Here is a 16,235-nt window from a genome sequence, read left to right as displayed (position 1 = left end):
TCCGTTAACCCGTATATAAAAATGTTTTTCTTACCTGTTTCCTGCTGATGTTTTCTCTCCTTCCCATCTCAGTTCCTTAATCTCTGCTTCACCTTTGTTAGTTCTTCTTTCATGCAGTCCTTTGATACTGTTAATTCCTTGGCTTGCTCCCGTAGAAGCTCTCTGGTCTGTTCTGCCTGGCAAGCCTCCTTGACCTTATCTTTTTCATTTCTTTCCATTTAGCGGCACCAGTAGCTCCGGGTCCAGGGTTCGTTTCCACACTCCGATGACCAACAGCACCGCCACTACCGAAGCTGCCATCAGAATTGTGGTAAGCCCCGTCTCATGTCCGGTACTATATTACTATATTCAGTAGAACGCCTGACGAGCCTGCAACGACCTGTCGCCGCCCGGTGCTGCTGACTGGCTATCCCCATGTTATTACTGATGAATAGCTATCCCCGTGTTAGCACTCGCTTATTATACAACCTTCCTGTTCGCTTGCACGTTTACAACTCACTTTTTACAATTGGAATATGGCAAGTCTGGATTTTAGATGCTATTAGTGGTAATGTATGTACCTAGGGTATACGAGAAGAGTCTGAGCGCCGGTATTGAGCCTGGTTCTGATTTCAAAGCTGTTCCAAGAAGAAGATTGACTTGTGCCTAAATCGTTCTGCCGTTGTAGTGACTCAAAATCCTGAGAATGAATCATATGCAAAATTATAACTGCCGATAGTCATTGTAAGGTTGGGAAATATCTTAACGATGGAGTTTTTCAAATGATGTGCCGCTTGCAGCTGTGCACACAACTCCATCTGTTGTTGTTGTTGCTGATGATGGTGATAGAGATTGTGATTGTTCTTTAAACGTGTCAAACATTAAGGCCACCAATCCCTGGAAATACATTAACTCTTCTGACACGTGACCTCACACTGCATACGGTCTTATCTTGCAATACGCATGTATTGGAACACTGCCGATAGATGTCTCACTACTCGTTCATTAGTTTTTCTGGGCTTTCAAAAATTAGAGTTGCTTAGTTGAAGGACGTTGTTGAACGCTCTTTAATTTTATTACAACGTATTTCTTAAGAAAGTGAGAAACATTTTATTATCTCGCTTACTGCGTTCCAATGTGTCCAGCGAGTTGGCCGTGCGCGTAGAGGCGCGCGGCTGTGAGCTTGCATCCGGGAGATAGTAGGTTCGAATCCCACTATCGGCAGCCCTGAAGATGGTTTTCCGTGGTTTCCCATTTTCACTCCAGGCAAATGCTGGGGCTGTACCTTAATTAAGGCCACGGCCGCTTCCTTCCAACTCCTAAGCCTTTCCTATCCCATCGTCGCCATAAGACCTATCTGTGTCGGTGCGACGTAAAGCCCCTAGCAAAAAAAAAAAAAAAAAAAAACAATGTGTCCATTGTACCGCTACATACGGTTTACAATCAGAATTTCAAACAAGAAAGACTCGCATTGCCTTGGTATCCTTGAAACGTTTTGCAGCCGAGGATGTTGACTGTAGCGAAATGAGCAAATTGATTAGTTTAACGTTAGAAATAGCGACGTTCTGAGTAATTAATACATGTGTTCCTATGCCAAACCCCCTTTCTGCGGTACTTGCATGTGCCATGATGAAGGCAGGTCCATACGTAGTTCAAGTAGACGTTTTGAAGAAGTTCAACATTCGTGGAATAACGAAGAATCGCTTTCAGAAATGCTAAGCTATCTGGATGTAGGTTTACACACAAGATATTGTTTTTATTGATGTACTGTATACTGTACTTCTGTAGAAAGACGCATTCATTTTCGTGCCTTTTCTGTTTTGGGGGAATATCGTTTCGATTTATGGGTGTTTGTCCTTTCTCCAAAATGTGCTATTTTTTCAGTAATGAAGCTGAGAATTTACAAGATAGATGTTGAATAAGGACTTGCACTTAGTAACCGAAAATCTGTAGCAAGCCAGATATCCGGTGTTGGGTTGATTTCATATATTGCTAGGTCCAAGAACTGGATAATAACTAGATAGGGATGTTGTCCTTTACTAGTAGTCGACCTCGCATTTAACGAGAAGTATCCCGCGACCGGGTAATGCTCGATGCTTTTAAGTCTGTCTTCCAGTTATAAAAACGGGAACACTTTTAAAGTGCTCATTGGAATCAATCCGTTGAGTTTATTTGCTTAAGTTCCGGTGCATTTGGTAATGCCATTTCTGTTAAAGTATTAATAGTTCTGATGGACTTAAAATTAAATCATATGCGGTAATGACCGACAGAGGTTTTAACATTCAAGATTTGCAGGGTGTAAAAGAGACAGGCGCACCTTGAAATTTTGCTGCCTTAGAAAGTATTATCGTGAGAATGACATAGGACTTTGTAAAATATACAAAATTTTGGCATCAGACCTGCACCATAACAGCATGTGCTTGTCCAGCAGAATTATATTTGTTACGGCCCACAGTGGTTTCGGCATTCAAGATTTGCGGTTTGTAAAAGGGTAAGGTTATCACGAAATTTTCTGCCTTTTCGGAAAGGTCAAAATCAGCCATCTCCTGAAAACCTTGAGTTAAACGGAACTACCTTAAAGGAAAACTGAACTAAATATATAACAATATCTAATAAACATTGTAATTAATAGAGGGAAAAATTGGAAGAGAAATGGAAAAACCCGAACTCTTTACGATAGATAGATAGATAGATCCGGTCTACATCTTCAGGTCTCCCTCACCTGCGTGATGTCACGTTGCCCGGACGGGAACCTGGCAGCGCAGTTGTGTAAGTAAACACGAGAACATGATTCGCGCACTGCGAGGTCAACATTCGGCAGTATCTGATCACTCTTTGATGTAAGTACATTTTGTTTGTATTTTTTTAAATTAAACAGCATTGTTAGTATTGTGGAGGAACACTCATCATTAGTACCCATAATCATTTTGAAATTTTTTGTCCGCCACGAAGCAACTGCCTGCTGGTTACTCCATTTTGAGTCCTAATCGAGAAAATATTTTTATTTTAGTTCAATTGTACTCGGTTGTTTTCTGAGAGATCCCATGTTTCTTGGAAAGTCATTTCTGTCTGTATTTTCTGGAATCACAAATTCCGTAAATTTATTTTGAGTTATGTTGGATATAATTTTATGAAACATTTCTTGTCGCCAGAATATATTTCTGCTGTACTTCTTCATGTACTGCTTCCTTGCATTAGATGCCTTTGAAAATTCTATGCTACCGCCTACAACTTCTCTGTTGTCTTAATTGGCGATGTGTTCTAGTACAGGTATTTGTTGACGTAATGGATAGTCCTTGAAAATTGAAATGTTTTCGTTTTGGAACAGATTTGAATCTTTCGTTGTGATAAGAATTAAGGTCGCTTGTGTGATGGAAATGATTAACAAGTTCCAGATCATCCAAGTATAATTTGCTCTGAATGATATCCGGCAGTATACTATATTCCTCGGAATTCTTCTTTATCTATGCCGTGCTTTTTTTTTCACTACTCAGTGCATCATCGTCGCAAGAATGAAATATTTTTTCCCAGGTGTGGACATGGCTTGGATGTTGAAGAATCGAAACAAACTTCTCTTTTAGAAGTTCACCATCTCCCTCACAAGTAGGTGAAGATCACCATAAATGATAATAATAATAATAATAATAATAATAATAATAATAATAATAATAATAGTGCGTGGTTACCGAAGAGGTCTGGTGCATGTCTTTCGAGTTAACGCCGTATAGGCGACCTGCACGTCTGTGACTAATTGTAATGCTGAAGATGGCGCGTGCACACACCCAGCTCCCGAGCTACTGAAACTAACCAATGAAGTTTACAATTCCCGACCCGACCGGAAATCGAACCCGGGACCCTCGAGACCAGAGGTGCTCACGCTGGGCATTTCGTACCCCGGGCGCACAGCACTGTAAGCGGGCGGGCGAGCGAGCTGGCTGGCGATGAGCGTATACTATTCAACCACAGTGACGTCACACGCCGTGAATGTTGGGCGAAGTTCTCTCAGTCACTCTCCATCACTGCGGGGTTACCCGAGTTTGAAATGGAGGCAGAAAACAAAGAAAGAGGGCAGAAATACACGTCATTTTCAGTTAAAGTTGTAAGAAAGAAGTTTTTCATATTTATTGCAGTTTGTAATTTGACCGAATGTAATAAAAGAGTTAGGCCTACAACCTCAAATATTCTTTGTAATGTTCCCCCTGCGGGTGGAAAACGCACGTGTAGAATACACCCGCGGTATCCCCCGCCTGACGTAAGAGGCGACTAAAAGTAGCGACCTAGGCGCGGACATGTAGTGTGGTTTGATATGTGTTGGACCTCCTGTGGATGGGAGGAGCTGAATACATTCGCAGGTAATCCCTGCCTGTCATAGAAGGCGACTGAAAGGGTCATTTGGCCATGGTCCCCTCATTATTGTTTTATTGTGTTTGAGGGTTAGTTGTAGTCCTAATCGAATTTTTTTATTTGCGTGCTGCTCGGAGATGGGCCTCCTACGTGTGATATTACGCTCGAAAGCCCGTGCAGTAACCACCCAGGAAGCGGCGGGTGGGAGTGTCATGTACCCTTGCAGTAGTATCAGCCTGACAACACAGGTCCCCGAGCAGCCGTATGCCAGTAGGACATATTCTTATTAATTATGTTTATTTATTTTTACCTATATTTAGTGCTCTTTACACGCTGTGGGGTACATGCTATTGCGGGTGACTGGGGAGAGTCCTAGTGCTCATTGCCTCAGTCCTCCCGTATTAGGCATCGTCCAACATTGGACCCCGGGCAGTACCGGCTATGACCAGGTGAGTACTGCCTTGGCTGCTTGGTTCGGCTGCAGAGACCCGTGATCGGAGTGGGTGGCATTCGGGGAGGATGATTTCGGGCATGGCGTCGAGACAACTTCCGCCTGCCTTCTCGGGTAGTTCGCTACCCAAGTCTTTAACATTTGATTCCCTAAGGGGGGCAACCCCTTGGGAACAAGCGCAGCGTATTAGTCTGGGTTCCAGTTTCCCTAGGGTCCTGGTTGCTACCAGAACCGATGGGCAAGATTTCAAGCTGGTTAAATCGATTCTTTTCAGTCGACACATCGAAAGTGTATACGGTGAACTTGAGGATCTAAAGAAAATGCGCAATGGTGGTTTGCTTCTGAAGACGAGCACTGCGCTCCAAGCAGATCGGTTTCTTAAGTGCGACCACTTTGGCGAAATCCCCGTAAAAGTGGAAGAGCACAAAACGTTGAATCTGGTTCGTGGAGTTATTTTCCACCGTGGTCTCGTTCTGAACACTGACGATGAATTGATGGAAGACATGAAGCACCGTGGCGTGACACACGTCCGGCGCATCACGTCCAAAGTCAACGGTGAAGGCATTGGCCCGGGTGCGTTCAGAGTATACTTGAAATTGTCAGTGTTGCCAGAGAAAGTCAAGGTAACAACCTATCGTTGCGATGTGAGGCCGTACTTCCCGCCTCCTATGGGATGCTGTCAATGCCAGAGATTTGGACACATGGTATCTCGTTGTTCGAATCCCTCAATGTGTGGTACGTATGGAAGAGAAGCTCATGGCGCGGAAGAGTGCACAACTCCATATAGGTGCGCTAACTGCCCTGGTCTTCATTCTCCTCGAGATCGGAACTGTCCTGTATACCTGAGTGAAGAGGAACTCCACGAGATTAAGACCCTGGATGGTCTTTCCTACCAGGAAGCGCGCCGTAAGTTTAATTATCTGAATGCAACTGCCAAGATACTAGACTTCAGCATGATAGCACAGTCTCTCCCAGGTTTGTCATTTACAACTGGAACACCTTTGCAAAAGATTGCTGCGCCAAGGTGTCAATTGCTCCTGTGAGCAACGCCGCAAAGAGAAAGAGTTGGAAGGCGGGTCCATCCCGGCCTTCGACCACCAATAAGCCTGTGCCGGCTAAGAAACCTACGCCGGCACAGCAGGGGAAGAAGACAACGTCTCCTTCCCTCACGAGGTCGGCGAAAGCCGCGCCTAAGCCGGCGGAGACGGCATCGTCGACCAGGGCTGGGAAATCGCCTCCCAGCCCGTATAAACAAGAATCGACGGCGGGGAACTAGAGCGCTCTTGCAAGGCGTTCTTCCGCTTCTACGAATGGGGTCTCGCCCTCCTCCTGGAGGGTCTGAGTCTGCGCCAGCGGATTCGATTTCTGGAAATCCTGCGCGGTCCTCTCGTAGGAAGAAACCCCGGATGCACACGGTACATTTATCTCCATCTTCGGATGGGGATGTAAGTGTAGGTTGGGTACCATTACGCTGCTTCTAACCTAAACCTAGGAAGTCCTCACCCACACTATGGCACTGTTACGATGGAATTGTAACGGTTATGATAGTCATCTTGCTGAGCTGCGCAGCTCATTAGCGAGTATTCGGCGAGTATAGTCTGTATTCAGGAGACAAATTTCAAACCCGGTCATCATATGGTCTTGAGAAATTTTCGACTATACTCGACAGAACGACATTATGCTGACCGGGCTTCCGCTGGTGTTGGCATTTTTGTCCGTTCTGATTCCTACAGCGAAGAGATTCCACTCAGAACCCCGCTGGAGGCTGTAGCAGTTCGCGTTCCGCTGCCTGTAATAGCAACAGTGTGTAATGTTTTATTTTCCAGCAGTCCAGCCTTTTAGCATAAATGATGTCACTGATCTTATAGGTCAGCTTCCCATCCCTTCTCTTATTGTGAGATTTTAACGCCCATCACCCCATATGGGGCTGTGAAGCGCCTTGCCCCAGGGGAAGGGAGTTGGAAACAATAGTAACAGAGCCGGATTTATGTCTTTTGAACACAGGTGAACCAACTCATTTCAGTGTGCTTTAAGGCACATACTCTTGTATAGACTTAAGTCTATGCAGCCGAATGTTGATTCCGCAGTTTAGGTGGAATACACACGACGATCTCTGTGACAGTGACCATTTTCTCATTATTCTTTCTTTCTTGAAACAAAAATCAGTCGAGGCTCCTTTTCGATGGATTCATAAGCATGCTGATTGGACCAAGTTCACATCCCTAGCTGTCTTTAACGACGAGACAAGACGGACTGTAGACGGCGAAATAACTTGCATAACACAAGTTATCCTTGCTGCTGCGAGGAGTCCATTCCCTCCTTCTCAGGGACTTCTCGCTGAAAACTCGTTCCTTGGTGGAACGAAGAAATTGCAGCAGCTATCAAAGAACGCCGTCGCGCTCATAAACTTTATCGTAGACAGCCTACTGTGGCCAACTTGGTAACATTTAAAAAGCTCCTTGCTAAGGCACGAGTTCTTATTCGCCAAAGTAAGAAAGCTTCGTGGGAGAGATGTGTGTCGTCTATGACGTCACATACTCCATCTTCTCAAGTGTAGACTAAACTTGGACGTATTTCGGGTATTTAAGGATCATCTTCTGTACCGGGAATTTCCATTGCAGGCAGTATCGTCACTGAACCACTCTTGCAAGTCATTTCACGTATGTGTCTGGCTCTGGGAATTACCATCGTGATTCCCTCGCTCTGAAGCGGGAGGCAGAACGTCATCGCCACCAAGCTTCAGAGGACTGTAACGTGCCCTTAACGGGAGTGGGAACTCCGCAGCGTCTTGGCGCTTTGCAAGGACACGTTTCCTGGGCCAGACAAGTCCATAACCAGATGTTGAAACACCGTAGTGAGGATAGTCTATTATATCTCCTTCGGGTGTTCAACCGAATCTGGCTAGAGGGCGAGTTTCTGTCTCATTGGCGAGAGGGCATAGTTATTCCTGTCCTCAAGCCTGACAAAAATCCTAAGTGTGCAGGAAGCTCTAGACCTATTTGTCTTACTAACTGTTTGTGTAAGCTATTTGGTAGGTAAATCGCCGACTTGTGTGCTGTCTGGGGAAACAAGGACTTTTTTCCGAGTACCAATGTGTTCGAGCCGCTCGCTCGACCACTGACCACTTGGTACGCCTGGAGAGTTGTGTCCAGGATGCATTTATCCGCAAACAGCATTTGGTGGCTGTTTTATTTTTCGACTTAGAAAATACCTATGGCGCCATATGGCGATATGGTATCCTTTCAGTCCTGCATCAGTGGAGATTCCGAGGTAACTTGCCCGTATTTATTGCGAATTGTTTGTCCCTCCATCTATTCCATGTCCGAGTTGGGAGGGCATATTCGCAATACCACGTTCATGAAAATAGAGTCCCACAGGGATCTGTTCTTAGTGTTACGCTGCGATTGCCATAACCGTTATTGTCGCTGCTGCTGGTTCAGCTGTAATACTGTCGCTATATGTGGACGATTTTGCTCTGCATTATAGCTCGCATAATATAGCAGCAAGCTATTAGGAGAGTGGAACGGTGGACTTTAGAATATGGCTTTCCGTTTTCAAGCCAGAAGACCACTGTTGTCCACTTTTGCCGGAAGCGCACTCTTCGTGCGGATCTTGAGCTTTCCTTAGGGAATGTTGCTCTTCCTGTAGTTGACACTTACTGATTTCTTGGGCTCCTTTTCGATAGCAAATTCTCGTGGGAGCCATATGTGTCTCAGTTAAAATTACAATGCACCAAGAAGTTGAATATCTTGAAGTTTCTGAGCAGCATATGGATCAGCGAGGCAAAGCATCCTTCCGAAACTGAATAGCATCCACCACAGCGGGGTTAGGTTGGCGACGGGATCTTTTCGTACAAGCCCCATTGCTAGCCTGCTCGCTGAATCTGGTGTGCCGCCTTTACGCCTGAGGCGCCAGCAAATGTTCCTATCCTATGCTGCAAATTTGCGACAGATGCCACTTCACTCAAGCTATCCTTGCGTATTTCACAATGGAAACCGTCTGCTGTACGATACTCGTGCTCGAGCAAAGCGGCCGGTTGGAATACGCTTGGATAGCAGTCACAGAATATTTGATGTACGTTCGGTTTCCAGCCTTGTCAGACAACCAAGTGGGGTACCTCCGTGGATAATACGACGCCCTGAAATAATTCTGGATCTGCACACGGAAACACGGACCCTTCGATTTATTGGAGGCTCTTTCTGTCTGTTGTTGGCCGATATCCAGGTTCACTCATCATTTACACGGATGGTTCAAGGACAGAAACGAAGGTGGGCTGTGCGTTCGTTGTCGACACTGATAGGTTTATTTTGCTCTCACGGAAACCTGTAGTGTGTACACAGCAGAGCTCTATGCTATCTGTGAAGCTCTGCGTTACGCACTGTCCGATGAGCGCTGACACTTTCTTCTGTGTACTGACTCCATGGGCTCGGTACAGTGTGTTGATACCTGTTTCCCTCGGCACCTTCTGGTGCAGCGGATCTAGGACCTGCTGGCCGGGTGTTAGGATGCCGGCACCAGAATCACGTTCATGTGGCTCCCAGGCCACATGGGTGTAGAGGGATACGAGTTAGCTGATAAGGCTGCCAAGGAAGCAGTTACACTGCCCCTGTTGCCTTACAAGGTTCCAGCAAGTGATTTTCGCACTCAGCTGAGACATCTGGTTATGTCCCATTGGGAGAGGGAGTGGCAGGCCATTCCACTTCGAAATAAGCTGAGAGCGGTAAAAGGAACAACAAAGGTCTGGAGGATTTCCCTTCGGGCTTCTGGGAGGGAAGCAGTGGTCTTGTGTCGTCTTCGGATCGGCCACGGTATACTGACGCAGTCCTATTTACTAAAGGAGGAACCCCCTCGGGTGTGTACTTGCGGCGATCATCTTACCGTGGTACACATATTTACGGAGTGTGTGGACCTGGTTGATCTGCGACGTAGGCTTAACCTCCCGAGTACAATTTCTCTCATACTGGAGATGCGAGCAGTCAACAGACCTCGTCATCCGTTTTATGAGGGATAGTGGTCTTTTTTATCGTGTGTAATGATGTCCTTAGTTGTAGTGTATTTGTGTTAACTGCGCTTTTATCCAATTGACTTTATTTTAGTTCGTGTTTGCGTATTTTAATGTGTTATTTTAACTTCTAACTTGAGTTTTTATTATATATATATATACTTCCAGGCAATACCCTATTCCTTTGTCGCCTGTACTTTCTATTATTCTATTAGAAAATAAGGCATTGCGAATTAGATCCAGCGATTGTTTTAATCTCATAATCATTTTTCATCACCATTTTTTTAAACTCCAGTCAGTGGATACATTTAAAAATTTAAATATCCTATCATGTCATGTTGTCCATCTCGTTCCATTAGGGGCCGATGATCGTAGATGTTAAGGTAATCGCCCACTGCAGGGAACCGCGCCGCGCCGCGCGGAACAAGCTTGTGGAACATTCCACGGGTCATTTTCCGAGACTTCGCCCATACAGCACACCTCACCGCGCCGCCTCTCTCCAGTTGGGGAAGTGCAGCTCACACAGAAAGATGAGTTCCAGTTCCGAGGAGGATTTATTATTTGCAGTTGCGCTACTTGCAAATGAGGAAGAAGAAAAACGCGAAAGAAAAGTTTGGGTCCACAACATTTATGAGAAAAGGGAAACGTACGGAGAGTTTCACCATTTATTTCCTGATCTACTAAAGGACCGAAGTAAATTTTTCCACTACTTTCGTATGTCCCAAGAAAAATTCTATGAACTATTGAACCTAGTTAAGCCGTGTGTAGAGCGAGAAAATACCACCTTTCGCCGAGCTGTACCATGTGAAGAAAGACTTGCTGTATGCCTCAGGTAAGTTATTTGATTCATTTATATTTTAATTTCATATTTTCTCGTACAAACAGAGTAACACAATATAGCTACAGTAATAGTAGTTACTGATAATTCAATGTAGCGTATCGAAAAGGTTTTTATTTATTTATTTATTTTGTTGTCCGATACACAAAAGCCTATTTTATCCGAAGTTACTTTAGGGCTAAAGATGATAATAGATTATACAATTGCATCAGATTAAATAGTATGAAATTATCACAGAGCTGCTGAAAATTTCCATCCTAAGGTAAAGCACTAAATCATTTTAAGACTATACAGGTTCTGGAGGAAATAAAATATAAAATCATTGATTCAGTGTTTTTTTCAAAAGGCGTAGGTGAACAAAAGTTAGTTGGGAAACTAAATAAAACTTCCCCAAAGGCTGAATTTTTAATATACTTTTTTAAAATGGATTTTTTTACTAACATACTTTTATGGAACATGTTCCACTCTCTGAAATAATTGTAAAAATGTTTGTCCGGAAGATATGCGCAAAAGAAAATCGTGCAACTACGCCCTTTCCAAAAAAATAGACACAAAAACGTTCATTAAATTGTTTTAAAATGCAATTTATTTGCTAGAGACAGATATTTACAGAAATACGTGACAAAGACTAACACAAAATATAATATCAGTTTAGGACTTAAATTGGAATGTTTCGCAACACTAAGAAATTAGTGCAAATCTAAAGCACAGACAATTTGTTCAGATGGAATGTATTTGCTACACACTAAAATTACCGTACTACAAATCTGAAGCACAGAGAACCACTTACAACATAACAAAGCCATTGTTACTCAGCAGTTTAGGTTTGAAAACCTAATATACAGTATTATTTAATGCAAATCTAAAGCAAAGGAACATAGTTATAAAAAAACATTACTAAATAGAAATTCAAGTTGTTAAATTGAACGTATTTGCTACACTGAGAAATGAAAGCAAATCTGAATCACAGAGACAGATACCATGAACATATCATTGTTGCTCTAATAACATCTTATAACAAAAGCAGATGTCTCAATAATTTTGTGGGAGGCGGTATGTAGTTACAGCTCATGGAGAGTAGCGAAATGGTTTACACTTTAATTGTCGTTCACTGGGTGGTTGTCATCATTCGTCTGGTGATTTTGATTGAACTGGGGTGCCTGAATATGGCCTGGTGTTGGTGAGATTGGGATCTGTGAACCTGCTTGAGTGTGTGTAAGGATACTGGAAGAAGTCAAACTTGGTGGAAATCGATACTGGACAGGAATTTCGGGATGGATAAAATTTGGTGCTGGAAATGACTGCATATTGATTGCTTCAAATTCTGCCTGATGAATGATGGTGGAAATCTGACTTTTAATTTTTACTTGTAACTGTGGTGGAAATGTTCTTACTGTCTCTTCTACACTTTGAAAGTATTTGCGGAGATGGTCACCCTCTTGCCCCAGAGAAGATTGTCGCGATTTCTTCAACTCAACAAACTCTTTAAAAATAGCAGCCGAAGGTGTTAAAGGCGCAGTTTTCTTTCTCTTGCCACTCCACAATCCTGGTCGTTTGTCATTTTTCTGAGTATCTTCAGTTGTATGTGAGGAACCCGAGTCGACATTCTGAGATTCTTCCTGAACCTCAGAAATATCTGTTTGTTCATCGTCATCGGATGGAGTTCCTACATTGCTCACCTGGCTTCTCTGCATTGTGATGAAGGGCCTGATGAACTCCATTTGTGCCTCGAGGCGCCAAGGGTTGATTTTCTTGGCTGCTTGTCCAGATTTTGGTTGTCTTTTTCTTAAAGCCTTCCGATAACATTCCCGCAGGGACTTCCATTTGGCTCTGCACTCATCAGCTGAAAGTAAAAAAAAGATGTAATATAAATAAATAAATAAATAAATAAATAAATAAATAAATAAATAAATAAATAAATAAATAAATAAATAAATAAATAAATAAATAAATAAATAAGTTAATTATCTAACTATGCATAAAAGTTTAAATAATTTCTTAAATGTTTATATCATTATTGAAATATAAAAGCAATCAATCAATCAATCAATGAATTCAAATCAATTATCTAAAGGCTAAGCCTTGTCGCTGTAGCCACATCCCACGGTCTTGAGCAGTTCTCTTCATCGTGACGTAGGAAGCAAAACTGAGTATATCATATTTATTTCGTCCACTAGAAATTAAGAGAAACACGTAACCATCAATGGCTCAAAGCGAAATTGTACTAAATTTTGAGATGTTAAGAGACGTGCAGGATCTCTCCGAATATTTTACCAGTCAGAAAATTGTATCCTTTCAGTTTAGGGATTTCACAACTAAATTACAGGCTTTTGATCAAAATGACAGGGCATTTAATATTATCAAATTATTTCTTGTTAGCTGGAGAAAGAAAGTAATCAGATCAGAGATGAATTAAAATTTGTGATCATTTAACAAACGCAAAGAATTAGGCAAGAAGCAATAATATTTATTTATTTATTTATTTATTTATTTATTTTATTTATTTATTTATGTATTTATTTATTTACTTTTTCTTTTCAGATTTCTTGCTACCGGGAACTCTTTCAGAACACTTGCATTTAGCTACAGACTTGGAGAGACAAGCGTCAGGAGGATTGTGTACGATGTGTGTGACGCTGTGTGGACAAAGTTGGTTCCTATTTTCATGCCTCAACCAGACAAAGAAATCTGGGAGAGAAATGAACTAGAGTTCCGAGAAAGATGGAATTTCCCGAACTGTGTGGGAGCAATGGACGGGAAACATGTGGTGTTTGACAAGCCAGCCAACAGTGGGTCATTGTTCTACAATTACAAAAAAAGCTTCTCCATTGTGCTTCTAGCTCTAGTCGATGCCAATTATAAGTTTGTGATGGTAGATGTAGGGGCTTTGGGAAAAAATAGCGATGGGGGAATATTTTCTAATAGTATTTTCGGAAGAAAACTTCAGCAGAACAAATTGGACTTTCCTCCGGATAAAATTCTACCTGGAACGAATGAGCTCATGCCTCATGTTATTGTTGCAGATGAAGCATTTCCTCTGCAACGGAACTTGATGAGGCCTTATCCCGGTGATGAATCAAAAAGAAACACGGAGAAGAGAATATACAATTACCGACACAGCAGAGCTAGAAATACCTGCGAGGATTCATTTGGCATTTTATCTAAGAAGTTCAGAATATATCAGAGGAAAATGCAAGTTTCGCCAGAACATATGACGAAATTTGTTTTGGCAACCTGCGTGCTTCATAATTTCTTACGCGAAGATCATCCAAATCTGCTTGCAGAACTTATAGAAGAAGCTACACCTGCGCTTCAAGATTTGAGAGGCACTGGAGGGACGTACACAGGATCAGCTCTTCGGATCAGGGACAGATTTAAGGACTATTTCAGCTCCCATGCAGGATCGGTTGAATGGCAAGAAAGAATGATAAATGTTGGCCGAAGGAACACTAACGAATAAAAATTAATTCTTAACGTATTGTCCTCGTTGAGAACTTAACATGATAGCCTACAATTATTAGTAAACGTTTTACATTAACTAAGTAGTATAATTTTAGACTTTTCATCATAATGAACCTAAGTTATCGTTTTTAATCTCTATATATTTGTTTTGATGAACAATTGCCTGACCGGAAACATAATCATGAAATGCATAGGATATGGCAATGAATATGTGAGGTAATAATTATTATAACAAACAATAAGTTTCTTAAGTAATAAGAAAACAAAAATGTGATCAATTGTTAAACATATTTATAATGTTTAAATCTGATGTCTTTTTCAGGTTGCACTACATCTGTTTATCTTTTAACTCCTTTCGTTTACTCTTTCTTTTGGTATAGGATCATTGTTTTCTTGTCACGTAGTACAATTTTGTAGCGGCTTTTGCTTTTACGCTACTACTTTCCTTCCAACACGTTTTGCTTATGGATAGAAGGCTGAGCGTTAATTATGGTGTCCTTAGAATTTAATGGCTGTATGTATTTGATATGTCATTTTTTTTAAATTCTTGTTCACTGTACTGGGTAATGAAAAGTTTTAATATTATTTTATTTTATAATAGCTTTAACGTGCTTGTCAATTGGAAATAAATATACTTACCACTGAGGCCCATTTCCTTGCTGATTTCATCCCACGAATTGTCCTTTGCCAGATTATCGTGGTACTTGGGATGAGAGGGATCGTACAGATGGGGATATTCCTTCACCAAAAGCAGCAATCCTTCTTCATTCATTCTGAAAACCTGAATTTAAAAAACGAAATGAAAACCTTAAATTTGTTTTACTTAACTTAATAAACGTGACTGAGGAGTTTGTTGGAGAACTAACACGTTTACATTTTTAAATTATATTCTAATTAAATTTACAATATAAAAACCACATGAAAACATCCGGCTCGATGTTGATTTTGTTGAATTCTAGCTCAATTTGGTTATGCATGATTTTACTTACCACAATGAACGATGAGAACAGGACAGAAGAGGAAACACAACTCAGAAGACAACAGAAACACAGACAAGATAACAGAAAGGCGTACAGTGCACAATACCACTAACCGCGTGAAGGTACGAGCATGCTGGCACTAGTCGAGGACTCCCGAGGACCGCCGAAACGGCACGAAACCACATTCTTTCCGTTATTCCATCCTTCTACCCTCGCCCAGGCAAGCGCGCCGAAAGGAAAAAGTTCCGTTCCAGAAACCTGGGGGCTTCTGGCGCGGAAATTCCACAAGCTTGCTCCGCGCGGCGGGGCGCGGCTCCCTGCAGTGGGCGTTAAGCCATTTCATTTCACAAGAAGCAGACCACGGAAATTTCTTCTCGGCTGCGCTGCGCGGCGCGGCGCGGTGTAGTGGGCGATTACCTTTAGGCACCTTTAAACAACAAGCATCATCGTCATTTTGTAATGTACGTAATGAATTAAAATTTTCACTCTTAAATTTTGAGTGGTGTTTTAGACACCTTTCTATCATATAGAGTTAAGGTGGATAAGCTGTGGTTTGTGGTTGCTTGGGTTTGAATTATCTGATAAACTCACCAACATTCCACTCATGCTTACCGGGAATAACATCAGTTAAGTTATTTACAGGTATGCTGTACGTCTTCGCGGTAGATGCATTAACCCAGTTGTACTTTTATCTTCGATAGTAAACATGTATGTTCTCACTCGTGATGAAACTCCCTCACCGTTTAGACGGTAGCTGTTATCATCGGGCGCCTGGTAAATTTTTAATAACTTAATTCAGTGAACAGGGAAAGTCACGCAACACTATAACACTGTGCAAAATGAAGCGGAAAAACTTGTTGAATTATGCAAATATATTACTTTTTGCTGAATAAATTTATATGTAGGTCGCTCAAATCTCTCTCGAATTCTGACCACAAAATGGGATCTCCCATTTCTTCAGCATCAGCAGACTCTTCTTGTTCCAAAACCAGAACATGTACTTGTCTAACTTGATACGTATGTATGTTCAGTCTTCAGCCCTAAGGCTGGTTCGATCTTCAACAGCTCTGCCATCAGCTGTCATAGATGGCCTAGGCATCACTGATGAGGCGTACTAGGGAAATGGGGAGTGAGGTAGTTTCCCGTTGCTTTCCTCACCGAGCCAGAAGTTCCTACAAG

General features: G+C 42.2%; 2 protein-coding genes across 2 annotated transcripts; one reads left to right on the top strand and one right to left on the bottom strand.

Annotated features, from left to right (window-relative positions):
* The first annotated feature begins 10,299 nt into the window (after positions 1-10,299).
* LOC136867483 (uncharacterized) lies at positions 10,300-14,722 on the top strand. Its single transcript, XM_067144692.2, has 2 exons — positions 10,300-10,608; positions 13,156-14,722. The coding sequence occupies exons 1-2, from the start codon at positions 10,307-10,309 to the stop codon at positions 14,072-14,074; spliced, it is 1,221 nt and encodes a 406-aa protein (XP_067000793.1). The 5' UTR covers positions 10,300-10,306; the 3' UTR covers positions 14,075-14,722.
* Positions 11,189-15,389, bottom strand: LOC136867484 (uncharacterized). The gene is made up of 3 exons (XM_067144693.2): positions 15,170-15,389; positions 14,716-14,857; positions 11,189-12,457 (listed from the first exon to the last, which is right to left on the bottom strand). Exons 1-3 carry the CDS (start codon positions 15,239-15,241, stop codon positions 11,712-11,714), a joined length of 960 nt encoding a protein of 319 aa, XP_067000794.1. The 5' UTR covers positions 15,242-15,389; the 3' UTR covers positions 11,189-11,711.
* Positions 15,390-16,235: the final 846 nt, after the last annotated feature.

Source organism: Anabrus simplex, chromosome 2, assembly GCF_040414725.1.
Source record: "Anabrus simplex isolate iqAnaSimp1 chromosome 2, ASM4041472v1, whole genome shotgun sequence".
Classification (NCBI taxonomy): Eukaryota; Metazoa; Arthropoda; class Insecta; order Orthoptera; family Tettigoniidae; genus Anabrus; species Anabrus simplex.
The sequence above is the reverse complement of the archived record's forward strand: the minus strand, read 5'-3'. Positions and strand labels throughout refer to the sequence as shown.